The sequence below is a fragment of the Rhinoderma darwinii genome, chromosome 3 (assembly GCF_050947455.1).
Source record: "Rhinoderma darwinii isolate aRhiDar2 chromosome 3, aRhiDar2.hap1, whole genome shotgun sequence".
Taxonomy (NCBI): domain Eukaryota; kingdom Metazoa; phylum Chordata; class Amphibia; order Anura; family Rhinodermatidae; genus Rhinoderma; species Rhinoderma darwinii.
The window spans coordinates 208,644,862-208,672,574 of record NC_134689.1 but is presented as its reverse complement, the minus strand read 5'-3'; the positions used below and the strand labels follow the sequence as shown (position 1 = coordinate 208,672,574).

At 42.3% G+C, this 27,713-nt stretch overlaps 1 protein-coding gene across 3 annotated transcripts; it reads left to right on the top strand.

The window, feature by feature from the left end:
- Nucleotides 1-2: 2 nt before the first annotated feature.
- On the top strand, nt 3-27,143 carry ARMC10 (armadillo repeat containing 10). 3 transcript variants are annotated; one of them, XM_075857326.1, is made up of 6 exons: nt 18-364; nt 2,255-2,409; nt 18,985-19,119; nt 20,082-20,262; nt 20,358-20,425; nt 26,823-27,143. In XM_075857326.1, the coding sequence occupies exons 1-6, from the start codon at nt 184-186 to the stop codon at nt 27,096-27,098; spliced, it is 996 nt and encodes a 331-aa protein (XP_075713441.1). In that variant the 5' UTR covers nt 18-183; the 3' UTR covers nt 27,099-27,143. The 3 variants fall into 3 exon arrangements, with proteins under 3 accessions (XP_075713442.1, XP_075713441.1, XP_075713443.1); XM_075857328.1 differs by having other exon boundaries at nt 21-235; XM_075857327.1 differs by lacking the exon at nt 20,358-20,425 and having other exon boundaries at nt 3-364; nt 20,082-20,258.
- Nucleotides 27,144-27,713: the final 570 nt, after the last annotated feature.

Here is a 27,713-nt window from a genome sequence, read left to right as displayed (position 1 = left end):
GTCTGTAAAATCACTGCGCTGTTCGGTTTATCACGTGGTTAGAGGAGGCGGGGTTAGGTTCCGGCCCACTGAGGCGACATCACCAGGTCACGTGTTCCTAGAACATGCAGCTGACAGCGAGTAACGTGACGTACAGTCGCGCATGGTTTAGAATAGTCAAGGTGTGAGATAGAAGAACGTAACATGTCACCTGCCGGGAGCACGGTGACGAGAAGCCTGCTGGCCTTGGCGCTCGGTACGGGAGTCTGTTACTGCGTTTATAGAGCGCTGTCTGCTAGAAGGAAGAAACACGTGAGCGGCAGCAGTTTACTGGACAAAGTGTCTGGTATGAGCGTGCTAGGAGGTGTCCACGGAGAGAGCCCGGGTGAGGAAGAGTACTGGACGGCAGAGCCTAGTGGTGTCTGTTGTCAGGCACGTCCTTTGCTTCCCTATACTAATACTCTTTGTGTTTCAGCAACATTTTCAAGATGTTCAGAGGCAGCAGGTACCTAGCTAGCAGCCTGTCATCTGAGCAGTGAATACAATTGTATTCAGTCTAGACACAGCCTGGACTCCAGACTGATACATTGTAGCAAACTACCAAAGAGATTGGCGCAGTACCCACTTCTCAGCTGGGAAAATGTTTAGGAATTAAAACACGAAGGCCCCGTGCACACGAACTTGCTCTTGCAGCCGCAATTCCCCCAAAAATCCACAGGAGTTGCGGCCCCGTTCATTATTATGGGCCCATGCACACGACCGTGCGTGGCCGAGGAGCCTGGACCACAGAAAGAACTGGCATGTCTTATTACGGCCGTGTTTTGCAGTCCAGGCTCATAGAAAATGATGGACGCAGCCATGTGCACGGCCTGTGATTTGCAGGTGGCTCACGGATGACACTCCGCGGCCAGCCGACCCGAAAATCACGGCCGTGCACATGGCTACGGTCTTGTGCATGAGGCCAAAGTAAGGCCCCATTCAAATCACGCTATTGCCCTACGTTTATCTTGTACGTCGGGACGTACAAGATAAACATTTGTAGGGTTTCGTTATCCTGATGCAGACCAGAAGAGTGTCATTTTGGCCTCCCTCCGGCTGTTCCATGTCCGTATACCATTTTTTTCTTTTTGGATGGACTGGCGTAGAAGATTTCGCTACTCCATCCTGAGGGATCCCACACAAAAAAAAAGTATACCACACAGTATATGTTTTCTAACATGGGGGGCGGATGTTAAATGTATACCTAGGGGAGCTCTTGACATCACTGTCCATATATGGACAGTGACATCTGGAGCTTCCACAGTGCTGGAGTCCCTGGGTAGAGCGCTAGTAGATACTCTGTCCTGGGATAGTGACTTCAGGAGTCTTCCCAGGGCCGGTCCCGGGCGGTGTATCCCACTGTGTGCCATATTCTTCCCGATGTATACCTTCGATGAAAGGCCTTAACATGATGTGAATGGGGCCTAAATTAGAAAGTTTTTTTTATATATATATTTATATAATGATTAACCTTTTATTTACATAAAACTGGAAAATCCAATTTAAGCTAGACACACACATTGGATGATGCAAGGTCGGATGACTATTCAATGTGTATGGAGTACAGACCGTTCTCATCTGAACTAAGTGAGGATAAAAGTGTCTGACAAACTTTTAGGTTCTTCCAAAGGAGAACCCCAGTGTATACTGCAAAAACTTGAGAAGCGGCTGTGTTTTTCCGCCTTGAAATCATTGTAACGTCCCGACCATCACAGACATCATTAAAAAAGTCCATACAAACTATCAATATGAATATATTTATGCCTTTAGCATACAAAGACATGACCGATTCTGTAGAGATTGGATGTGTTGGAATAATTCTGTATATGCCGTACCTCTCCCTTTCTAGTGGGAGCTCATACGTTGTCTGTTGTATACATTTTATTTTTTCTTTATGATGACCTGTATACGTTCTTCACAACATTTATTTTATTTACCTTTCTTTTATTATCCATATTATTTTGAATCCCATTTTCTCAAAATGTTAAAACTTATAGGTTAATTATTATTTGAGACTAACTATTTACTTCTACCTGCGAGTAGAACTGTTATACACACATATTTTCTGATGTCTCAACTGTTTAATAAAGACATATTGAAACAGAAATCATTGAGATGCTCTATTGATATTTAGAATAATTGCAGCAGCTATTTGCAGCTCTGCGTGAATGATTGTGACTGTTCTGCAAATTTGATTCTTCAATATTTACATACGGTACTTTTTTCTTTTTCCTAGAAGTCCAATTTGAAAACATTCCAAAGTCTGCTAGTTATCTGGAACCGCACCATTTAAAAACACTACTTCATGTTCTTTCAAACAATTCTGATGCATCAACTCAAGAGCAGATCTTGATCACTCTCTGTAACAATGCAGCATTTTCCATAAATCATGTGAGTAACAATAGACAATCTAAAGGGATACTAGAAATCTTGTCCAGATTCTAGGCTCTGGACAAGATTTCATCTGTCTAGTACAGGGGTGGGGAACGTCTGGCCTCATTTGGTCCAGCCTGACCTCACTCAGACCACGCTGCTGCGGTCTGAGTGAGGTCGGTGCGTGTCAGCCCAAGAGTGGACCAGTCCGGTCACCTGACCGGAGTCAGTGACGTGACTGGTCCACTCCCGTCACAGCACGCCACAGCCTCACGCTGCCACCGTGTTATCCCCTCCGTGGCTCCGTCTGCCTGCCCTATTCACATTTAGGAGCATTAGGAGGGTTGCGGTCTGAGTGAGGCCGGTGCATGTCGGCCCGGGAGTGGACCAATCACCTGATGTGAGGTCAGGTGACACGACTGGTCCACTCCCGAGCCGGCACACACTGACCTCACTCAGATTGCCACATCCTCATTCACTAGTAGTAAATGCCAGTACTTGGATCCATCTGCCCTCCTCCTGCTCCTGACCTTTAGAAACTTAGCTGAGGCCTATGTGTGGAAATGTAGCTGTAGTGTAGACATAGGACTTGTCCTAAACGCATTAAGTGAGGTCAGGTTACTTAAAGTTTTTGTTTTTTTCATCACGGACATTTATGATATCTACAGGATATATCATAAATGTCAGATAGATTCGGGTCAACCCTCTGGGTCCCAGATCTATCTCTAGAACGGGACCCCCTAAACCCCGCTCTATCTCTTTGTGTTGTGGCTGAAGCTTGTGATTTCCGACCATGAAAAGAAAACCGCATAGCTCACTGAGCTACACCGTTTCCGTAAGTCCCATAGAACTGAATGGTAGTTATGGAAACGGCGTAACTTGCATGCTACACTGCTTCCGTAACTGCCATTCACTACTATGGGAGTTACGGGGACAGCACAGCTCAGCGAGCTACGCTGTTTTCTTCTTCATGGTCGGAAATGAGCCGGAACACAGAGAGGTAGAACGGGGTTTAGGGGGCCCAGTTCTAGAGATAAGTGCGGGTTCCAGAGGTGGGACCCACATCTGTCTGACATTTATGACATATCCAGTGGATATGTAAAAAATGTCCCTGATGGAAAAACCCCTTAATGACCGGGCATGTATGTACCTTAATGACCAAGCCAGATTTGTCAAATCTGGTATGTCTGACTTTATCAGAGAATAACTCTGTGAAAGTTTTGAATATCCAAGTAATTCTGACATTGTTTTTTCGTCACATGTTGTACTTTATTTTAGTGGTAAAAGTAGACTGATACAATTTGCGGAAATTAATTAAAAAATAGAAAAATGGAAGAAATTTTGTAAAAATTACAATTTTTCCCTATTTTTAACTGCAATATGTCACATATGTACATACATACTGTACAATTTTTTTAATTAAATATATATTTCCATCTCTTTACTCTATTTTGGCAGCACTTTTGAAAAAATGAAATAAATTTTCAGCAGTTTAGAGGACTTACAAATTGAATAATAATTGTATAAATTTTGAAGTACATTTTGTTTTCCTGCACCAAGCCAGGTTTTCAGAGGCTCATAGGTGTCAGAATGGTGGAAACCCCCACAAATGACCCCATTTAGAAAACTAGACCCCTTAAGGTATTTACCTAGGGGTATAGTAAGTATTTTGACCCCACAGTTTTTTGTTAAATTTAATACATAGCAGGTGTAAAAAAAATAAATAAAATTTTCACTTTTTTTCATAAAAGTATCAGTTTGAAGACCAATTTCTTTGTAAAGCGACCATGAGAATGAAGAAACACACCACAAAATCTATCACCCTGTTTCTCCTGTTTTCAAAAAATACCCACATTGTGGCCCTAATGTGCTGCCTGGACACACGGCAGGACCCAAAAGGAAGGGAGCACCCGGAGGCTTTCACTACTTGAAAATGTTTTAGGCCCCACTGTACATTTGGAGAAGCTTTGAGCTGCCAGAACGATAGAAACTCCCCATAAACGACCCCATTTCGAAAACTAGACCCCTTAAGGTATTTATCTATGGGTATAGTTAGCATTTTGACCACACAGGTTTTTCGCTAAATATATTGGAATTAGTCTGTAAAAATTTAAATGTACTTTTTTTCTGAAACAACATAGAAATTTTTATTATTTACAAGGAATAACGAAGAAAATGCACCCCAACATTTGTAAAGCAATGTCTCCCGATTACGACAATACCCCATATGTGGTAATAAACTGCTGTTTGGACCCACAGCAGGGCTCAGAAGGGAAGAAGCGCCATTTGGATTTATGATTTTGCTGGAATGGTTTTCGGTGCCATGTCGCATTTGCAATGCACTGGAGGGACCAAAACAGGGGAAACCTCCCAAAAGTGACCCCATTTTGGAAAAACCTTCAAGGAATTTTTCTAGGGGTATAGTGAGCATTTACACCTCTCGGGTCTTTTGCAGAGTTTATTAGAATTAGGGCGCGAAAATTAATATCAACATTTTTTCCACTAAAATGTTGAATTTTCTCATTTTCACAAGGGATAAAGGAGGAAAAAAAACAACCATTTTTTATAAAGCAATTTCTCCCGAGTACGGAAATACCCCACATGGGGTCATACGGTTTTTCATTCGAAATGAATTAACCCTTTCAGGACTGATCCATTTTTTGCTTTCTTATTTTAGATTTTCACTCCCCGCTTTCCAAGAGTCATAACTTTTTTATTTTTCCATCAATAGAGCGGTGTGAGGGCTTATTTCTTGCGGGAGGAGATGCAGTTTTTATTGGTACCATTTTATGGTACATAAAAAGTGATTCAAAAGTTGTATTACATTATTTTTTTTAGAGCGAAGGTGACAAAAAAAAAAACAGCGATTTTGGCGGTTTCAATTATTTTTATTTTTTTTAAGGTGTGCACTGTGCAAATTAAATAATGGTATATTGTAATAGTTCGGCCTTTTACGGACGTAGCGATACCAATTTTGTTCATTTTTTGACATTACTTTAGAAGAAAAATGCGAAAAGGTGTTTTGTTTTTTTTTTACTTTAAAAAAAAAAATTCTCACTACTAATAACTAATTCTTCTACACATTTTATTAATCAATCCCCTTAGGGGACTTGATCCAGCGATCATTGGATCACTGGTACAATACACTGCAATACTAATGTCTTGCAGTATATTGTTATTCTTACAGGCTTCTGTAACAGAGCGATCGCTGTTCCTGTCCTTTAGTCCCGGGTGTCAGCTATAATACACAGCCGACACCCGCAGCGTATGGAGTGGGCTCAGCACGTGAGCCGGCTCCATACATCAACCGCCGCACCATGACGGGCAATTAAGTCATAGTGCGCAAAGGGGTTAGTGCACAGCGGATGGTTCAAAGTGAAAATTGCAATTTTCCATTGATATGCCATTTTAGTGCATAGTATGTTGTGCCCAGTTTGTGCCACAGAAGACAAATACCTCATAAAACGTTAAGCGGGTTCTCTCGGGTATGGCGACGCCGTATGTGTGGGCGCAAACTGCTGCTTGGGCACGCTGCAGGGCTCAGAAGGGAGGGACGCCATTTTGCTTTTGGAGCGCAGATTTTGCTTGGTAGTTTTGTTTGGGGTTTTGCTGGTATTTCAGTTTATAATTTGGGGGTACATGTAATCTGTGCGGAGTACATCAGGGCATAATAAGAGGGTATAATAATGGGGTAAATAAATAATATTTCATAGATATGTGCCGGTGTCGCACTGATAAATGGTGCCCGATCTTATCCAGTTTTGGACACGCTGCACATTTTGCATCGTTATATTCTGAAAGCCAGAACTTTTTTATTTTTTCACGACCGGAGCTGTGTGAGGGCTTATTTGCTGCGGGACAATCTGTCGTTTTCATTGGTACCATTTTGGGGTACGTGCGATATTTTTTATTTTTTTTTTTATTCAATTTTTTTGCAATCCTGAGCAAAAAACAGGAATTCTGACACCGTTTTTTAGGTTTTCTTTTTGCGGCGCTCACCGTACGCTATAAGTGACATTTTTACTTTATTCTGCGGGTTGGTACGATTACGACGATACCATATGTATATAGGTTTGGTCCTTTTTTTTAGCGTTTGCACAATAAAATGACTTATTTATAAAAAATAAAAAAATTCTGTGTCACCATATTCTGAGAGCCATAATTTTTATTTTTTAGTAAAAAAAGCTGTGTAAGGGCTTGTTTTTGCGGGACGGATAGAAGTTTTTATTGGTACTATTTTTGGGTACATGCGACTTTTTGATCACTTTTTATTCTTTATTTAGGGAGCGGTGGTGACCAAAAAAATAGTGATTCTGTCGTAGTTTTTTATTGTTTTTTTTTTTTGGGGTGTTCATCGTGCGGGAAAAATAACATTACAGTTTTATAGTTGGGGTCGTTACGAACGCGGTGATACCAAATATGTGTACTTTTTTAACGTGTTCATTTTTTTTCTATAATAAAAGTCTTATTATGGGAAAAAAAAGCAGTTCATGTTTATATCACTTATAACTTTTATTTTTACACTTCTTTTTTTTTAAAACATTTTTATTACTTTTTTTTACTTTTTTACTTGTCCCACTAGGGGACACTTAGACTTGCAGCTTTGATCGCTGCTAGAGTACATTACACTACACACGTAGTGTAATGTACTCCAACTGCCATTGTGACGTAACTGTCACTCTGACAGGAAGCCGAGGAGGAACGGCCGGAGGCTGCTCCTCCGAGGCTTCCGTACATGGCAACCCGGAGGTCATTATCTGACCTCCGATTGCCACGACAAGCATCGGTAGCCCCCACGATCACTTCGTGGGGGCTGCCGATGTGCATCAAACCACTTAAATGCGGCGACTGCAATCCGTCGCCGCACTTAAGGGGTTAATTGCCGAAAGCAGCGGCGATGGTCCGCTGTCCGGCGAGACTGATATGTCAGCTGTCTAGGGCAGCTGTCAGCGCGCGTCTGTCACTCTGTGTTTACACAGAGTGACAGTTTTAAATACTGACGAAAATGAACGTCCTGGTGCGGGAACTAGCAGCCGACCATGACGTTCATTTTCGTCCTTGGTCGTGAAAGGGTTAAAGAGAACCTTTCACCTGCCCATACATGTGCAGCATGTAATGGGCAAGGCATCACAAACCCTGGAGCACTTTACATTTTTCTCCTACCCTACTCTCCTACTCAGCTGCCCATATATGGGCAGGTGAAAGGTTCTCCTTAAAGGGAATGTGTTGCCAGAAAAACATGTTTTTTTTTTAAAAAATTAAACATTTAGTGTGTGGGTGGTTAAACATTGTTCAAATTTTTTTTATTTTTTTGCACAAGTCCAGGAAATATTATAAATTATTTCTAATTTATAATACTACCCATTTTTGGTCACTAGATGGAGCTGTTCCCAAAATTGCAGCATTGCAACATTGGGTTAAAAGCCCTCGCTCTAGTGAGCTCTCAGCATCCCCCCCTCCTTTATCCTGGCTAGTGCCGGGATAAACGAGGGGTTTGAACGGTGTAACCTCCTACACTGTGTGTCGCCATTTTTTGAGCTAACCCACAGTGTAGTAGGTTTACATACAGTAGTAAACACACACAAACACGAACATACATTGAAATCTCTTACCTGCTCCTGCCGCCGCGGCTCCCTCCGGCCCGTCCGCTCCGTTTGCTGCCGCTGGTGCAAGTGCAGAAATCCGGAAGCCGCGACCGGAAGTAGTAATATTACTGTCCGGCCGCGACTTCCGGTCCACAGGAAAATGGCGCCGGACGGCGCCAATTTCGAATAGGACTGTGTGGGAGCGGCGCATGCGCAGTTCCCACACAGACGCCGTACACTGCAGTCAATGGGACGGGAGCCGTTCGCAGTCCCTATGGGACTGTGGCTGCCGTATTCCATGTCTGTATGTGTCGTTAATCGACACACACAGAAATGGAACAAAAAATGGCAGCCCCCATAGGGAAGAAAAAGTGTAAAAATAAGAAAAAGTAAAACACAAACACACAAATAAATATAAAAGTTTTTAATAAAGCACTAACATCTTTAACATATAAAAAAATAATTTCTGATGACACTGTTCCTTTAAGTAAGTCGGAACAACTTACTGCTGTGAGCAGTTCTTTTCAAAACTTACCAAAGAGTTGACGGCGCTCCAGATTGACCGTCGCAGTAGCAACATCATCAATACCGGCGAACATCTCACGCCTCACCAAAGAGAAGCAGTTCCAGCCATCACATTTGGGTGAGTTAATTAAATGTTTGACTAAACATAACAGGCTAATTTTTAAGTTGATCATTTTGTATGGCCCGCCAATTATGTTATAAATATCCAAATGGTCCTTGGCAGTATATTCCTTGTCCCAATTCCGCTTTGGTGCATTTCTGCTCGCAGAAGAGGACTCCCTGGATAAGATGTCCAGGACAAGTTCTTGCACAGCTACCTTCCCTTGTAAACTATGCAACCGCTGCGCTGGGGCAGTACGGTCTGTGTGGAACCCGTCCTGGTTCTAGCCTCTGCAGCCACATTGTGTTTTAGTGTAGTACCCCTTTATTTGCTAAGGCATAGGTAGATATTTTAACAGTTAGGCTACTTTTAAGGGAATACTTCCAGTTTATGAATTGGAACAACATGTCATATTTTACATAGGAACGATTCTACTTAGTTGATTTGGCAGTTTGGAACAAATTCAAGCATGGAGCCGTGTACTTCACAAACCGTAATCTAGAGCTAAGTGACTTTCAACATGGTTCTGCCATATGATGCCAACTTTCCTAACTGTCAGGGTGTGCTGGGAGTTAAAGTGTAACTAAACTTTTAAAATGTCAGTGAAAAGGCAGAAGTTTTGATCCGTGGGGGTCTGAGCACTGAGACCCCCACCGACCACTAAAACAAAGGGTGAGCGCTGTGCCGCTTCGTTTCGGATATCTTTCTTTGGAAAGCCAAGCGAGCCGTATACAGGCTCAATAGAAAGTCCATGAGTACGTACACCATTTGTTCTGCTTTTTGAGAGGAAAGCCGATCAGAAACTAAGAAGAATGGGGGGGGGGGGGGGCGTGGCTGGATGTCTGACTGAGGAGACGTGCTTCACTGAGCTCCCGAGTTCCCTGACTCCTTATCCTGCAAATATCGCAGCCATCCTGCTGATTTGAAAGCCTCACAGCGGGGATGGGTGTCCACTTACCCTCCGGTGTCTTTCAATGTGAAGATTTGTGGTGTTGCCCGGCATTTACGGACTTGCAGCAGGGAACGGAGTGCGGCCTAGTACTTCCGGTTGGCGCGTGGTGTTCGGCTGAGAGGAGCTGGGGCGCGAACGGCTGACAAGGTGCGGTCTTTTCCCCTGTGCTTTCTGCATGTGCAGTGTGTCGACTGTGGAGCTCTGAGGACTGAAATATTGCCTGATCCACTGGGTCTTCTGGCTGGGTGGTAGGTGAGCAGCGGGGCCTTCCCCCTCCCCTCGTCCTGGAAACCCTCTCAGGGCCTTGAGCTAGCTGTGCTTCCCTCGGTGGTTGTGAACGCAGCTGCTGCCGCATATTTCGGTGTGTGGTTACATTGAGACCCCTGCTATACCGATGCACTATAAGTACTGCTGGCTTGACCCACTACCCCCCCCCCCCCCTGTGTCCCCACAGTCTGTGACTGCTCTGGAACTTTGTGCTTCTAATATGGGAGGTAATGGGGGGAAAAAAGGGAAGAGTAAATCCTTGGCAGGATACTCTGTACCCCCCCATCCCCCGATGATGACTCCGTACTGGAAGATCCGCCATTTCACTCCCTGGATGATATGGATGCTGATTCCTCAAGTGCCGATATTGCTAAAATTCAGGCTCAGGCGGCAAAGAAACTTGAGCAGTTCTCCAGAAACTCTTGCGCTTACCTGCATCTCCTGATCCTTCACTATCCTTGTTTGATGGCTCCCTGTGTCCGCCGAGACCGCTGTCCCCACAAGACCAGCCTGTCTCCTCACATGTGGACGTAAAATTTGCAGAATTTCTGGTGGCTATCAATTCCTGTCAGTCTAAGCTCGTTACCAAGGTTGATGAAGTGCGACAGGAGTTTGTTATACTGAGGAATGATATGCAGAAAATCCGTGATCGCACTACTGACAATGAGCGCAGAATCTCTGAGGTGGAGGATACTTTACGCCCTATTCCGGCTCAAATTGCGGATTTCAAGAGACTGGTATTGGCTTCGGCTGACCGTGCGGACGATTTCGAAAATCGTTTTCGCCGCAACAATATCCGTGTTGTGGGCCTACCGGAAAAGTCTGACGGTGTGGATGCGGTCAAATTTATGGAACAATGGTTAAAAGATACCCTGAACATTCACAGTATGGCCATGGAAGATGGACAAAATATGGGAAATATTGCAAGGATAATATGTGAAATTATCTCAAATGTAACATTATAAATGCTCCTGCGCGAGTGGAAAAATGTAACGGTCTTTCTGTTAATACAAAGTTTTGTATTGTTTGTAATATGTTTATATGATATTCAATAAAAAATGTTTTTCAAAAAAAAAAAAAAAAAAAAGAGACCCTGGATGTGGGCCACCTCTGCCTTTTTCACCATTGAGCGCGTCCACGGGGTCCCTGCACATATGGGTCCTCCGGGTGGGCCTCCATGTCCCTTGTTCGCACGCCTGTTACACTTCAGAAACGGCGATGCTGTATTACAAGCGGCAAGGAAAAAAGGGACTATCCTATACAACTCTCAACGGATTTCCATATATCCGGATTTCTGGGTTAACATCTGAAGGCAGCGGGTTCAATTTACGGAAGTCCGTAAGAAACTACGGGAGAAGGGATACAAATATGCCATGTTATATCCTGCCAAACAGAGTAATTTGATGGCCCGACCATCAAAATTCTTTCTGTCCTCTACTGAGGCTTTGGAATGGGCAGAGGCGCCGCCGCGTGCTCCTGGAGTTGCTTCCCCTCCTGATTTAATAATTCTCTTATTGACAAGAGTCTGTGCTGATGTTTTAAGTTGTACGCCAGGGGGCTAAAATTTGTATGCCTGTCTTTTTTTTTTTTTTTTTTTTGTAATACATGCTTTGTTGTTCCTGTCTAATATGGGGGCGGGCGTGGTTTTAGCCTGATATGCGATCTGTCTGCAATACTATTTCCCAGCTCTGGGAGTCAGGTCTCGGGACTGTTTTGGTGTTGTAGGGTTTAGTTTAGTCAGAGACCACTGTTCTCTAGTAGTTCTTTAGTTACAGGGTAAAGGTCTGCACTTGTTTACTGTCTGACAGGGGTTATTCAGGGGATACTATGGTTTGTATAGTACTGTTATCTATGCTAATGTGGATGTCTGTGTGTGTGATTGTTGTGCTCTGGCTTTCCCTCCTTCTAGGTTTTCTGTTTGCCTGTGGTCCCGGGCTGCTGTATCAACTCTGGATGCATTATGGCTTCAATTAAGATACTAAGTTGGAATGTTCGGAGGCTTAACTCTAAATTTAAAAGAGCTCTTGTCTTTAAAGGGAATGTGTCGCTAGAAATTTTTTTTTTTTGTTAAACAGTTAGTATATACATGATTACACATTGTTCTAATTTTTTTAATTTTTTCACAAGTCAGGAAATATTATAAATTAGATTCTAATTTATAACATTTCCATGTGCTGGTCACTATAGGGAGCAATTCCCAAAATTGCAACATTGGCATGTGGTAAAGCAACCTCATTGCTTTATGCTGCAAAATTGGAGAAGACACACGCGCTCTAGTGAGCTCAAACAATCCCCCTCCTTTATCCTTGTTAGTGGCAGGAGAAAGGAGGGGGTTGAATGTTCAAACCTCCTACACTGTGTGCCGCCTTTTTTTGAGCGAATGCACGGTGTAGTAGGCTTAGTGGTAATCACACAGTAAAACACGAACATACACAAACATAACTTACCTGCTCCCTCCGCTCCTAGTCCTTGCTTCTGAACATATGGACGGAAGCCGTGACCGGAAGTAGTCCTCTTACTGTCCGGCCGCGGCTTCCGGTCCACATGAAAATGGCGCCGGATGTCGCTCGGCCGAAGACCTTCCTTTTTGACTGTGTGGCAGCGGCGCATGCGCCGTTCCCACACAGACGGCGTACGCTATAGTGAATGGAACGGCTCCCGTTCGCATTCACTATGGGGATGTTTGTGCCGTATTCCATCTCTGTATGTGTCGTTAATCGACACATACAGAGATGAAAAAGAAATGGCAGCCCCCATAGAGAAGTAAAAGACAGAAAAAAGTAAAACACAAATAAGTAAAATTTATTTTAACGTACTATAAGCAAAAACATATAAAAAATTTTTTTTCGTGACCCCCTTCCCTTTAACTTTGTGAAAAAGCATTCCCCACATATCATATGTTTACAGGAGACTCTTTTAACCGGTCAACGGGTACTGGCTCTTAAACGTGCCTGGATAGGGATGGGATATCACTCCTCATACTCTAATTATTCACGTGGAGTATCGCTCCTAATAGCCAAAAGTTTTGCGTCTGGAGGTGCTGCAGGTGGCCTGTGATCATTTTGGTAGGTATATTATTATGCACTGCTTGATTGATGGGTCTGTTTTTAATATTGTTAACTTATATGTGCCCCCACCTATGGATACTGCACTGCTAGACTTTATCAGAATTTCCGGTTAGTCCGTTTTTGTGTATGGGTGACTTTTTAATGCGGTACCAGATGCCCGGGTGGATTGTAAGGGAGGGGCGGACCAGGCTTCTGCTTATCTTAAATCCTGGTCCTCGGCACTTAATTTCACTGATGTATGGTGTTGGAAATTTCCGTCTGACAGATTGTACACTTATTACTCCTCTACTCATAAAACCTTAATCATGGCACATCTCTTGCCATGATTAAGAACACTGCACGTGTTCGAAACGCGTAGGCTCGGGTATTCACCCGCACTACTCCTTGCCTTGAGACTGCGTCTCTGTTTCATTTTTAAATATTTTGCTAATAAAAGTGGGAACAATCTTTCCTTTTTTAAGTCCATTCAGCGCTGGATCTATCGCGTTCAGAGTGTCCCTGTGTCTCCAATCTATCTGTTCTCTCCTCAGAAGGAGTGATCTGCACTACCCCGAAGGAAATTAATAAGATCTTCCGTGATTTTTATTCTGCATTATATAGTTCAAAATGTTGTGGTCCGGTGAGTGCTGTAGAGGGTTTTCTACAATACCTTCCTTTATGGCGTCTGTCAGCTGCTCAGTCCATTGAGTTAGATAGCCCTATTTATAGTGGAGGAAATAGGGGCCGCTATTCAGTCCTTGTCCTCGGGTAAAACTCCGGGACTTGATGGATTGGGGGTGAGGGGAGTGGTATAGGGCCAATGGGGATGTTTTGGCTCCGAGACATCTATTCTAGTGCTCTGGAGTTGGGTGTTTTTCCGGCATCTATGAGGGAGGCACTTATTGTGATGGTGTTGAAGCCGGGGAGGGACCCTACTCTGCCAGATTCTTACCGTCCTATTTAACTGATCAATTCCGATGCTAAAATACTAGCCAAAATCCTTGCTACTAGATTAAAGAAGATTACATTGTCCCTAATCAAACTGACTTTATGCCGGGGAAGAGTACAGACATTAACATTCATAGGTTGTTCTTGAATATTGATGCGGTGGGGGTGGGGGTGGATTTCCTGGGTTCATTCTTTCTCTAGATACGTATACGGCCTTTGACTCGGGTGAGTGGAGGTATTTATGGATGCCCCTTTCCAGGTTAAATTTTGGTCCAAGGTTTCTGGCTCTGGTTCGTCTCCTATATGAGGGACCTTGTGCTAGGGGGATAACGAATCTGGATGTGTTGGACTCCTTTTATTGTGACGTGGTGCCCGTCATGGATGCCCACTCTCCCTGCTGTTTGCCCATGCCATGGAACCCCTGGCAGTGGCTATCCGGTAATCCTCTAACATTTGTGGTATTCCTAGAGACCGCATAACAGAGAAAATATCTCTGTATGCTGATGACACTTTGGTGTATTTGGTGGATGATGGTCCTTTCCTTGGTTTCCCTTTTTGAGCTGATTGATACCTTCGGCAGCTTTTCTGGTTTAACAGTGAATTGGTGGATAGATGTAGATCTGAGTAATGCAGCCACTGCACTGGCAGGTGCACTTATGAAAGTCTGACTAACTTGCTATATAGATTTTAATCTCCGGGTTGCATACCTCTGCCGCTTCGGACGGTGGCTGTGGCTTGGAGGACTGCACACGCTCTGTTGCAGGTTAATACGGTCCCCTCATACTCCCCTATGGAATAAGATGATACTGCCTCATCTTCAATCACTGCCGGGAGCGGGGATGTGGTCGGGGGCAGGCAGATTTAACATTTCAAGGAGAGTTTTTTTTCACTATGAAGCTACGGCATGCCTGGTGTGCCCAATTTGGCTCGGTCACCTCCGGTGGTTTTCTCTAGGTTTTCTCTCTAAGGTCCTCACCCAAGTATACACCTCCCTGACAACCCTTGGTGCTAGACCCTTTGATAAGGCGTATATGCAATGGAGGAGTGATGTTCCCAACTTGACGAAAAAGGACTGGCGGGAGGTGGAATTCTCTTTTTTTGATTCGGTGGTCAGTGCACGGGACTTTCTCATACAGTCTCGGTTTTTGCATAGGATTTATTACGCGCCAGTTAGGCTTAAGAGGATGGGAGCATTGGCTTCGGATAGTTGTTTTCGATGCCACTCGGAGGTCGGTACCTTTCTACATTGTGTGTGTGGATGTGTCCCAGAGTTGCCCCCTTTTGGTCGGAGGTTGTGGAATTTCTTCATACCCATTATGAGTTGCCGCGGCTTCTTACCCCTCAGATGTGCCTTTTGGGGATTATGAATGAAGTTATTCATAATCACTATGATAAAATATTATTTCGCTTTGTACTTTTTGTGCCCGGAAGATTATAATTATGACTTGGAAGAATACACACAGTCTGAGTATACTGCACTGGCAGCAACTGGTGAATAAATATATTCCTATGTATAAAAAGTTGTACCTTGGCAGAAAATGTCCAGATAAATTCTGGAAAATTTGGTCCAGGTGGTTAGAGACTCTTGACACTGCGGTTTAATGGTCACTTAAGAGTGACGGAGATGTGGGGGGGGGGACGGAGCACAAGGATGACTGTGAGTGAATGTTAGTTTTGATTCAATCTGGCTTTCGGTGATGGTAAATATATACATTTTGTTACTGTCATAAAATGCATATGCTCAGAGTTGACATATATATATATATATATATATATATATATATGTGTGCTAATGCCTTTCTGAATGTCTTTCATTTTGAATAGTCTGTATATTGGTACAACAAAAGTTTTGAAAATCAAGCCTTTTAAAAAAAAAAAAAAAAAAAAGAAGCCCATCGCTCATCCGAGCGCTTCTGATGCTTCGTTTTCGCTATGGTGGGGGGTCTCGGTGCCCAGACCTCCACCGATCAAAACTTCTGACATGTCACTATGATACGTTAAAAGTTTAGTTACAGTTTAACTGGTTGCCGACACAGGACGAGTATGCTCGTCCTGAGCGGCGAGCACTTCGCGCATTAGGACGAGCATACTCGTCCTGTGTGACAGCAGTCTCTGCCGTCTCTGTGCGCACGATCGAGAGCGGGGCAACGGCTGTAATACACAGTCACGGCCCCGCTCTGACAGTGGAGAGAAGAGAAACCTCTTCTCTCCGCCGTTAACCCTTTGAACGCCGCGATGAAAGCTGGTCGCGGCGTTCAAAGAGGGGTGACTGCACATTGATCGCGTCACAGAAAATAACTGTGACGCGATCAAAGCCCACAACTCGTATGGCCAGACAGCCCAGGGTCCATTGAAGGACCCCAGGGCTGTCAGAACATATTTCCTGCTAGGGCATACTGAGGTATGTCCTAACAACTGCCTGTGTACAATCAGTAACAGGCTAATGTACTGGCCTATAGATCTATGCCAGTACATTACAGTTACAAAATCAAAATGATAAATCCCTTTATGGGATTAAAAAAAAAAAGTTAAATGAATGTAAAAAAAATTATAATGATAAATAAATAAATAAAAAGTAAAAAAAATACACACACACTTTTTATAATAAACTTTTTAAAATAGAAGTCCCAAAACATGAAATAATATAGACCTATTTGGTATTGCCACGACCGTAACAACCTGTACAACAAATGTATAACATTATTTATGATGATCGGTGTATGGTGTAAAAAAAATAATATTGAAAACTGCAGCAGAACGGCTTTTTTTCAGCATTTTCGCCAAAATAAAAATGTATAGAAATTAAACTATAATGTATTTGTACAAAAAAAATGGTACCTACATAAAGTACAACTCGTCCCACAAAAAACAGAGTCTCATACAACTACGTCATACAAAAAATAAGAGTTATGAGCGTCGGGATGCAAAGAGGGAAATGTAAAAAAATTTGCTCTGTCCTGAAGGCCAAAATTGGTCGTGTCCTTAAAGAGGCTCTGTCACCAGATTATCAAACCCCTATCTCCTATTGCATGTGATCGGCGCTGCAATGTAGAGAACAGTAACGTTTTGTTTTTTTTAAAAACTATCATTTTTGGCCAAGTTATGAGCAATTTTATATTTATGCAAATGAGCCTTTCTAATGGACTACTGGGCGTGTTTTCTCTTATTTCCAACTGGCCGTGTATTGTGTTTTTAGCAACTGGGCGTGTTTACTTGTTTTACTAGCTGGGCGCTGTGAATAGAAGTGTTTGTCAGCATCATATGTCAGCATCATACACTTCTATTCACAACGCCCAGCTAGTAAAACAAGTAAACACGCCCCGATGTTGCAAACACAAGACACGCCCAATTGTCCATTAGAAAAGCTCATTTGCATAAATATAAAATTGCTCATAACTTGGGCAAAAATTATCGATTTTATATTTATGCAAATGAGCCTTTCTAATGGACATCTGGGCGTGTTTACTTGTTTTAGTAGCTGGGCGTTGTGAATAGAAGTGTATGATGCTGACATATGATGCTGACAAACACTTCTATTCACAACGCCCAGCTAGTAAAACAAGTAAACACGCCCAGTTGCTAAAAACACAATACACGCCCAGTTGGAAATAAGAGAAAACACGCCCAGTTGTCCATTAGAAAGGCTCATGTGCATAAATATAAAATTGCTCATAACTTGGCCAAAAATGATCGTTTTAAAAAAAATAAACGTTACTGTTATCTACATTGCAGCGCCGATCACATGCAATAGGAGATAGGGATTTGATAGGGGTTAAAGTCTCATAACGGCTTGAGAACCACAGGGTGGATATCACTGCCCTACAATAAGACAAGTAGCTACATACAAGTCTAGTATCATGCCCAATGACCAGTATTGTTGAAGTTATGGAAAGCACACTGCCAATAGTAGAAAGAGAATATTGGCCTGTGCTTGCTTTTCATGGTTTAGGCTGGGCCCTTTAGTTTAAAGAGGCTCTGTCACCAGATTTTGCAGCCCCTATCTGCTATTGCAGCAGATCGGCGCTGCAATGTAGATTACAGTAACGTTTTTATTTTTAAAAAACGAGCATTTTTGGCCAAGTTATGACCATTTTTGTAGTTATGCAAATGAGGCTTGCAAAAGTCCAAGTGGCCGTGTTTAAAAGTAAAAGTCCAAGTGGGCGTGTATTAGGTGCGTACATCGGGGCGTTTTTAATACTTTTACTAGCTGGGCGCTCTGACGAAAAGTATCATCCACTTCTCTTCAGAACGCCCAGCTTCTGGCAGTGCAGATCTGTGACGTCACTCACAGGTGCTGCATCGTGTCGGACACATCGGCACCAGAGGCTTCAGTTGATTCTGCAGCAGCATCGGCGTTAGCAGGTAAGTCGATGTAGCTACTTACCTGCAAACGCCGATGCTGCTGCAGAATCATCTGTAGCCTCTGGTGCCGATGTGTCCCCGCTCGTCTGACACGATGCAGGACCTGTGAGTGACGACACAGCGTGATCTCTCGAACACAGCTGTGTCTGCACTGCCAGAAGCTGGGCGTTCTGAAGAGAAGTGGATGATACTTCTCATCAGAGCGCCCAGCTAGTAAAAGTATTAAAAACGCCCCGATGTACGCACATCATACACGCCCAGTTGTACTTTTACTTTTCAACACGCCCAGTTGGACTTTAGAAAGCCTCATTTGCATAACTACAAAAATGGTCATAACTTGGCCAAAAATGCTCGTTTTTTAAAAATAAAAACGTTACTGTAATCTACATTGCAGCGCCGATCTGCTGCAATAGCAGATAGGGGTTGCAAAATCTGGTGACAGAGCCTCTTTAAAGGGAAAGGTTTATGTGTCAGCATGCTATGACGTCCTACAGAATTAGCAGTTTTACACAAATCATTATTACTCCACTAATGATCCTGGGGCTGAACGGATGTATATCCCCACTGTACTGTTCCCAAATGTAGCAGGAAGTCTATCCACAAGAGTGACGGCTGCTGTAGACGCATTGGGGGACATATTAATGCACAATGTTTTGGAATAAGATGTTCAATAAGCGCATGAATGTGATGTTGCGTGTCCACATTTTGGTAATAAGGTTGTATGTTGAATACTCTGATCTTGCAGCCTCCTCTATAAAAAATATAGATTATAGTTATTATTTGACTAGGATTTGTTATGTATTTTAGGATTTAATTCGGAATTTGGATGGAATTCGTATTATTGGAGGCTTCCTTTCACATCCCAACCCAAAAGTTAAAGCAGGCACACTCAATGCACTTAACAACCTGAGCATGAACCTACAAAATCAGGAACAAATACAGGTACGATGAGCTGCTGTCAATAGAAGCTGCAGATTACATAGAAAATCTTATGGTCTCCTAAGACAACTCACATGGTTAATCTAATGTGACCGATCCAAGCTCTACAGTCTACTTATAAGTGAAATAACCCTATCTATACAATTAAATGTTTTTGAGGTTTGGTAGCGGAGGCTGAATCTAGTTATTGACCAAGCGAGGGTCAGTGATGTAAGTCTCCGTACATATTACTGATGGTGAAACAGAGGTGGCTGTGTGATGGTCTATGGCTGTTTTCCTTGACATTTATTGATTATAAATAACATTGATTATAAATAACATTTCAGGGAAAGTCCAGCAGCCTACAAGTCCAATTGTGCATTTTATACTAGGTGTATAGAAAATAAACATAGAATTTTACGGGTAGCACTACATGATGAATTCACTGCTATAGCCCCAAGGCATTTAAAAATATCTAAAATACGCAACTGGAATTGGGACCTAGTGAAGGTGATGTTTCATCCTTATCCCACTCGTTTATTATATTTCCCTTTTGTCAACAATGTTCAAGTTTCCTTTGTTTACATAATGCCTCTTCTCAAATTCAATACCTGTAAGGTCCTGTTCACACAGAGGTTTTTTTTACACGGAAAACGCACCAAAAAACTTCGGAAAATGCCTCTCTTTGACATCAATGGGAGGCAGAGAAATCGTATTTCGTGGCGCTTTTGCCCTTGGCGCTCAATGGGCGCGAACGAAGACCACGGCAAACAGCATGCAGGCAGATAAAAATCTGCCTCAAAATTCCAAACGGAATTTTGAGGCAGAATCTTCTGCCTCCAAAAAACTCTGTGTGAATAGGGCCTTAGAAAGAAAAAAGTACACCATTTTATTCTGCTTTGTATTTCTTTCTGCGGTCGAGCGAGGTGCCTAATTTCGCTAGTAGTTGGAATTATATTTATTAACTTGTTTATTTTGCTACTTAGGCATTTTTAAATGAAATATTGAAGGATATCATAGAATCTACATTAAATTCTGAAGTACAGCTGGCTGGCCTAAGACTGGCCATTAATATGTCAGTAACCAATCGTTACCATAAAAAGATGGAAGATTATATCCCCAGTCTACTCAATTTACTGGTGGGAGGAAACGACGCCACCAAGGTACCTTTTATACTTATTAAATATAAATTACATATTATACATAAAAACATTAGTGCCTCTGATCTTCGAGTTTACACTTTTTTTCCCCCCATTAGGTACACACATTAAAAATTCTTGTCAACTTGTCTGCAAACCCTTTGATGACTATGCCCCTCCTTGCTAGTAAGGTAAAATATTTATTTTAATATTTGTGTTTAGTATTGCATACTGTTCTCTTGCGGACTCTATACATTGCAGTGTGTCTAAGGGTATGTGCTTATTTTCGGCCGTTTTTTGGGCTGAAAACGGCCGAAAAATCGGAAGCAGAACGCCTCCAAACATCTGCCCATTGATTTCAATGGGAAATACGACGTTCTGTTCCGACGGGCCGTTTTTTTACGTGCCAGTTTTAAAAAAACACCCACGTAAAAAGTCGCCCGCAAAAAAAGTGCATGTCACTTCTTGAGCTTTTGAAGCAGTTTTTCATGGACTATAGAAAAACAGCTCCAAAAACGGCCGCAAAAAATGCAGTGAAAAACGAGTTTGCTTAAAAAACGGCTGAAAATCAGGAGCTGTTTTCCCTTGAAAACCGCTCCATGTTTTAAGACGTTATTTAGTAAGCATGTGAACATAGCCTAAGGCTTAATTCACAGCATGTCTGTAGTGCATGGTCTTCATATACATCGGGAATATGCCCTGATGTATACGCTAATGTGTCCATGGACTGATTTGTTTCTTTACTTCCTTATCAAACACCCTATTGGCCATTGCAATCAATATATCAGAAGTGTTCTAAGATTACAGACCATGTTGAAAACATTCTTTGGGGAAATGTATCAAAACTGGTGCAAAGAAAAAGTGGAGTAGTTACCTAAGGCAACCAATGAGATTCCTATCTTATTTTTCAAAGGCCCTTTGCGAAAAAAAAGCAGCGACTTTTCCTTTGCACCAGATTTCATACATTTTCCCCCCTCCATAAATGAACCGGTTAAACCACAAATAAAGTGTGGATTGGCCTTTGACCCCCAATGGTACATGATATAAGCTTAGATATTTTCAGGGGAGTAGCTAGAGGCTCATGGGCCCCGATGCAAAGATTCTTCTTGGGCCCCCCTCCTGAAACTTCTCATGACCGACGGCCTGCAGCTTTTAGCTGCATCGCTGGGACTCCTAAGTGACGCATCGATGCAGCACCAGCAGCCAGGGGCGTCACTAAGGTCTTGAAACGTCAGGGGAAATAGCCCCAATACAGATACCCCCCCCCACAAAAAATGTGCGTATATAGGAGATAGCATATTTATATCACTACGACACTATAGCTATGAATAGGATTAGATACAGTTGCTCAGCAGACAGTATCACCCATGATTGGATTATCACACATTATAGGATTAGATACAATGGCTCAGCAGAAGAGTATCACACATGATAGGATTAGATATAGGGCCCAGCTCGCTGACATTGCAGCTCCAGTGCTGGACCCAGGAAAGGTAAGTATAAGAATTGTTTTGCTCTTTTATGTGTTACTAATTATTTTTGTGTGTTTTTTTTTTTTTTTACAGGTTCAGTTGTTGGACTACTTCGGATTCAAAGACTACTTCGATGATGGCTTTTTTCTTTTTATTCTCAATAAAATGGATAACGAGTGTCGTGTGGGATTTTTATTTCAATAAAATATTTTTCCTATGTCTTTTTGTATTTTTCTACTTTATTACTACTACCTTAGTAATGGCCGATTGACCACATCCATTACGAAGGCGAGGCTTAATGTTAGACATGAAGAGGCTAACACGAACTCCTATTATTAACCCGGTACCCACCGCGACCGGGTACGATCCACTACCAGACCATCAAAAACAGTGGCCCTTCCCACCCTGGTAATGCCATCCTGCTGCTGCTATGTTGTATCTGGCTGGTTATAAAAATAGGGGAATCCCCCCAATTTTTCATAACCAGCCAGATACAATATAGCAGCAGCCGCCTAGCATTACCAGGGTGGGAAGGGCCGCTGTGTTTGGCCTTTCTCAGCCTAACACCACCAGCCTGCGGCTGCCCCAGTGCCCGACCATCACTACAGATGGTCGGGAACTGGATCGTACCGGGCTCTTCCCGGCACCCCTAGTGGAGGTGGATAATGGGGGTTAGTGTTGGCCTCTGCACCAGCTAACGCTAAGCCCCGCCTTAGTAATGGAAACTGTCAATCAGCCAGCAGCTCTTAATAAGGTAGTAGTAATAAAGTTAAAAAAAAATAAAAGGACATAGAAAAAAATATTTTATTGAAATAAAAAAAAAACCCATGCAACCCTCATTAACAATTTTATTAATAAAATAAAGCCGTCATCTAAGTAGTCCTCGAATCCGACGTAGTGTAATGACCGAACCTTTAAAAAAACACAAACACAAAAAAAAAAACACATTAGTAAGGGCCTGTTCACATCATCGCTGCCCTTCCATCGGGTAACTCCTCAACGGAAAGGCAAACTGAAACCTCAGCTTCAGTTTCCTCACCATTGATCTCCATAGTAACGGAAGCGTTGCTAAAGGTTTCCGTTTGTCAACATTGTGACAGGGTTCCGTTGTTTTGACCGAATCAATAGCGCAGTCAAATTCTCTATTGGTTTTGTCAAGAACAACGGAACGCTGTCACAATGGTGACAAACTCAAACCTTTAGCAATGTTTCCATCACCATGGAGATCAATGGTTAGGGAAACGGAAGCTGAGTTTTCAGTTTGCCTTTCCGTTGAGGGGTTATGCGACAGAAACCACCAAGGGATCCGCTCAACGGAAGGGCAACGCTGATGTGAACACAGCCTAACACATATGGTAGGCTTAGATACAGGGCCCAAGTGCATGTGTAATACTGTTTGTTGGACCCTGTATCTAAGCCTAAGGTAGGCTTAGCTACAGGGTCCAGCAGACAGTAATTTTATACAGTATAAGATTAGTGTCTGTTGGGGCCGTGTATCTAAGCCTTACACACGGTAGGGTTAAAAGGGGTTGTCTAGTCCCTAAACATTGATGGCCTATCCTCAGGATAGGCCATCAATAGCTGATGGGTCAGTGTCCGACTCCTGGGACCCCCGCCAATCAGCTGTTCATTTCCCTTACTTGCTCACACTGAATCGCTGACACTTCTGTGTCGGCGATTCAGTGCGAGAAAGTGACCGGAATGAAGGGGAAGTAGCACTCGTATGAGCTCTGCACCCCCTTCAAAACAGCAACAGCAACCTACAGCTGATTGGCAGGGGTCCTGGGAGTCGGAATCCTGACCCATCAGCTCCAAACAGTAATATTTACCTTACCCTCCTCTTCGGCCGCAGTGGACGTCCTGACTCCATTCAGGGTCGGGATGCTGTGCGCAGCCCATAGCGTTGTGACGTCAGGACCGCCGCTACGCTCCGGAAGGAAGAATGTAAGTACTGTCAGTTACTATAGTAACGGGGGCCTGTGTAGTTTATTACATAGGCCCCAGTTACTATAGTAACTTTAATTGATTTGGTGCGGGGGCTTCTGGGCCCGGTCGTAATTGCGACCGCTATAGTTACGCCACTGTGTATATTTTAGATATTACTTTTGAGAAAAATTGTCTATGTGGAAATATAGTGGCGCAAACACTTCCTTGTGCACCTTCTCCACACTGACAGAATATAGATCTATTATCCTTAACACTAATCACCGGGCATGTTTTGGACCATGGGGATAGGGCTACATGGCGACTTTTGTCTAAAAAAATTCACATCTCTGTTAGGCTATGACTCGTTTGCGATACACAAGCTTTTTTTTTTTTTAAATAAATTGGAGTGTCTTTTGGATGCTGCACATTCTAAATTGAATGCAACTAACAAATTGAACCTTAAATTAGTTACATAGTTACATAGTTAGTACGGCTGAAAAAAGACACACATGTCCATCAAGTTTTGTGACTTAATGCAAACTTGATCCGTGTAGCCCACGCATGGTTCCCAAAATTTCACCTTTTTGTAATGCTGCATTATACAGGTGATGGTTTTTATTTTTGGGTCTATCCAAATAGGGTTTTGTTATTGTTCCAAACTGGAGCTAATTCTTTAATTTTGTGCATTTCATATAGTGAAAAATGGGGAAAAACTGTATGACATCGCTATAGTGCCAAGAACAAGGACCCCTTTTTTAGTTTGACATATCCTTTAGCTTCATATGCAGCCTCCGTACATGGGTGATAATCTTCCAAGTACAGAAATCTTTAATAGCGGATAATAGGTGGCCTGTTATAGCTTATGTTTTTACGCATTATGAAGGTATTTAAAAAAGGACATATAAAACCAGCTAAACAGCTGCTGCAGCGCTGGTTTTCTTTACCTGCTAACCTCCCACGTTTCTCTGCAATTAGTCCCGTTGGATTCGGTGATCTGTAAGAGTAGACTGTCAAGTGGGCGGTCTCCAGAGCGCAGTGTCACTCTGTCATAGACACGAAGAATGAGGACTGCCCACTTGACAGTCTACTCTAACAGGTCACCAACAGAACGCAGGCGGTTAGCAGGAAAATAAAACCAGTGCTGCAGCGGCTGGTAGGCTATCCAGCTGGCTTTATATGTCAGAGGACGTGCCAGGTCCTCTTTAATGCATAAGCACCTGATGCCCATTTAAAATAAGTTTGTCAATGCGAAATATCTAAGGCTGATACAGATGAGTTCTAAGAGTTGTACACTTATTTATTTATTTTTTTACAATTATTTTTTAGCAAATTCATTTTATACTATGGTGGTCAGTGAAGACATGTTCTATTTGTTCCCTGAATGTCCTCATATAAGAACACACATAAGGGTATGTTCACTTGCTTAACCAAAAACGTCTATAAATACGGAGCGGTTTTCAAGGGCCGTTTTTCGCTGAGTTTTTTTACGGCCGTTTTTGGAGCTGTTTTCAATAGTTATGAAAAACGGCTCCAAAAACGTCCCAAGAAGTAACCTGAACTTTTTTCGCGCCCGCTTTTTTACGTGTAAAAAAACGGCCCGTTGGAACAGAACGCAGTTTTTCCCATTGAAATCAATGGGCAGATGTTTGGAGGCGGTCTGCTTCCGATTTTTCATCCGTTTATGGCTGAAAATAAGCCATGTGAACATATCCTAACAGTGATTTAATGGTAAGAGACTATTGGATCTCTGTATACAGAGGATGCAGCGAAGACATTGGGTCAGATTTACTAATGCTGTCTAATAATGAAACCGCATAAACTTAGACCAAGCAGCCAGAAGATGCGCCAAATTTATCACGTCTTGTGAGACACTTTTCCTCACTCTACCTCTTGGTTGGCTTAGTTTATGCCGGTTTTCTGCAAAAACAAAATTGGTGCATGTCTGTGCATTTTAACCCCTTCCCGATATTTGACGTATACCTATATCATAACCGGATGGGGGGGGTATGGAGCAGGCTCACGGGCGGAGAGCGTATGGAGAATACAATGCGGGTGTTGGCTGACGCTTCAAATCAATGAGCAGGATCCTCTAACATCTCACCCCACCCCAACGATGCGATCACTGGGTGCCGATGGTTCAAGTACCCTAGGGGACAAATTAGTTGTTTTTTTTGTACATAACAAAAATTTAAAGTAAAAAAAAAAAAACCTCCAAACAACAACCCATTTTCATCCTAAAGCATTGTAAAAGAAAATAAACAATTGGTAGCGCTATTTCCGTAGAAGTCTGAATTACAATATATCATTATTTTTTGGTCACCTCCTCTCCCACAAAAAATTGAATAAAAAGTGATCAAAACCTTGCATGTACCCCAAAATAGTACCACTAAAAACCTACAGATTATCCCGCAAAAAATATGCCCTTATGCTGCTTAATCGAGCAAAAAATAATAGTTATGGCTCTCAGAATTTGGCAACAAAATAATTTTTTTTCAGTTAGTTTTTTCCTTGTAATAGTAGTAAAATATAGAGAAAACTATATATTTGGCATCACCGTAATCATATTGACCCTGTGAATACAATGGCGGAATCGCTATTTTCCTAGTAAATGATATGGTACCATGGAAAACTACAACTTGTTCCGCAAAAAAACAAGCCCGCATAGGACTATTGACGGAAAGATAAAGTTGTGTCTTTTTGAAGGTGGGGAGTAAAAAATTAAACTGAAAATCTGAAGGGGGTTAAGCTATGCCCACTTTTCTAGACACTTCTCTAGAGTATCTAGTGGGGCGAAAAACAATTGTGCAACAACAATTGTAAATATGCCGATATGGTCTTCTCGCATGCCCTCTAGCCCCCCTCCCACAAGGAATCCCTGCAGCTTCTGCCCCTAGGAACACTGCACAACATGACCGATGTGTTTCATGGTTTTTACGGACATGGAACGGTCACGGTACAGAGTCTGCACTGTGTAGTGGATTGCACACTACCATCAAACTGGCTTGTTATTAGCAGGCTAATGGCATTGGCCCATACCATTTGCCTGTTCATTTTCATGGGTCGGTCGGGAAGGGGTTAATTTTTTTTTATTCATTGGTAGAGTTCATGTTCCACTAATAGAGTTGTAAGAACTTGAACTGTTAAGCACATGGAAAATAATTGTAGCAATAATAGTCTCATCTCTTTGCAGGCACCATCATCGCTGACCTCGCTCTTTGATAGCAGCATTAGTAGGGATATTCTCATAAGAGCACTGACATTTGTAGCAAATCTTTCTGAGAACCTGGGTAGAGAACAGTATTCTAATGGACACGGTTACTACAAAGATTCACTGTATGCAGTTGTGTTTGAAGACCCAGCAGAGCTCCAAAGAAATCTCACACGATTATTACTGTTCTCCGATATGGAAATAAAAGAACATGCCAATAGATGTATTAGAAGTGCTGAAACACTTAAACATTACTGACAATGTAGGAAAAATCCTCTTGTAATAAACTTTTTAAACCCCAAATATTGTGTATGTATGCTTTCAACCAATAATGGCATTAGATATCAGATGTCTACATTTTTTTGAATATGCACAGTGGGGTAGATTTACTACTGAACTCTAGAATGTGCGGAAAATGCTCCAAATTTTGGTGCAATTTGGCACATTTCATTCTAGACTAATTTAACCCCTTGTCGCTGCAGCCAATTTTGACAGGTTCATTTTTCAGAAAGCATTCCAAACTTCACTTTGGAATGCTTTTACTTATCCAAGCAATCGTTTTGGTGTGACACTTTGTTAGTGGCAAAATTTGGCCGATACATTGTGTTTATTTGTGAAAAACACTAACATTAAAAAAACGACAAAATATTAACTAGTTAAGATTTACCATATGTCTACTTCTTTATCATTTTTTTTTTTTTAAAATCTAGGATGTTTGAGGGCTTAAATTTAGCAGCAAGTTTTCATTTAAGCACATTTCTAAAACTTTTTTTTCAGGGACCAATTGAGTTTTGAAGTGGCTTCAGAGGGGTCTATATGTTAACCCCCTATAAAAGGGGTTAAACTTCCAAAATGTTTTGAATACTTTGAGGT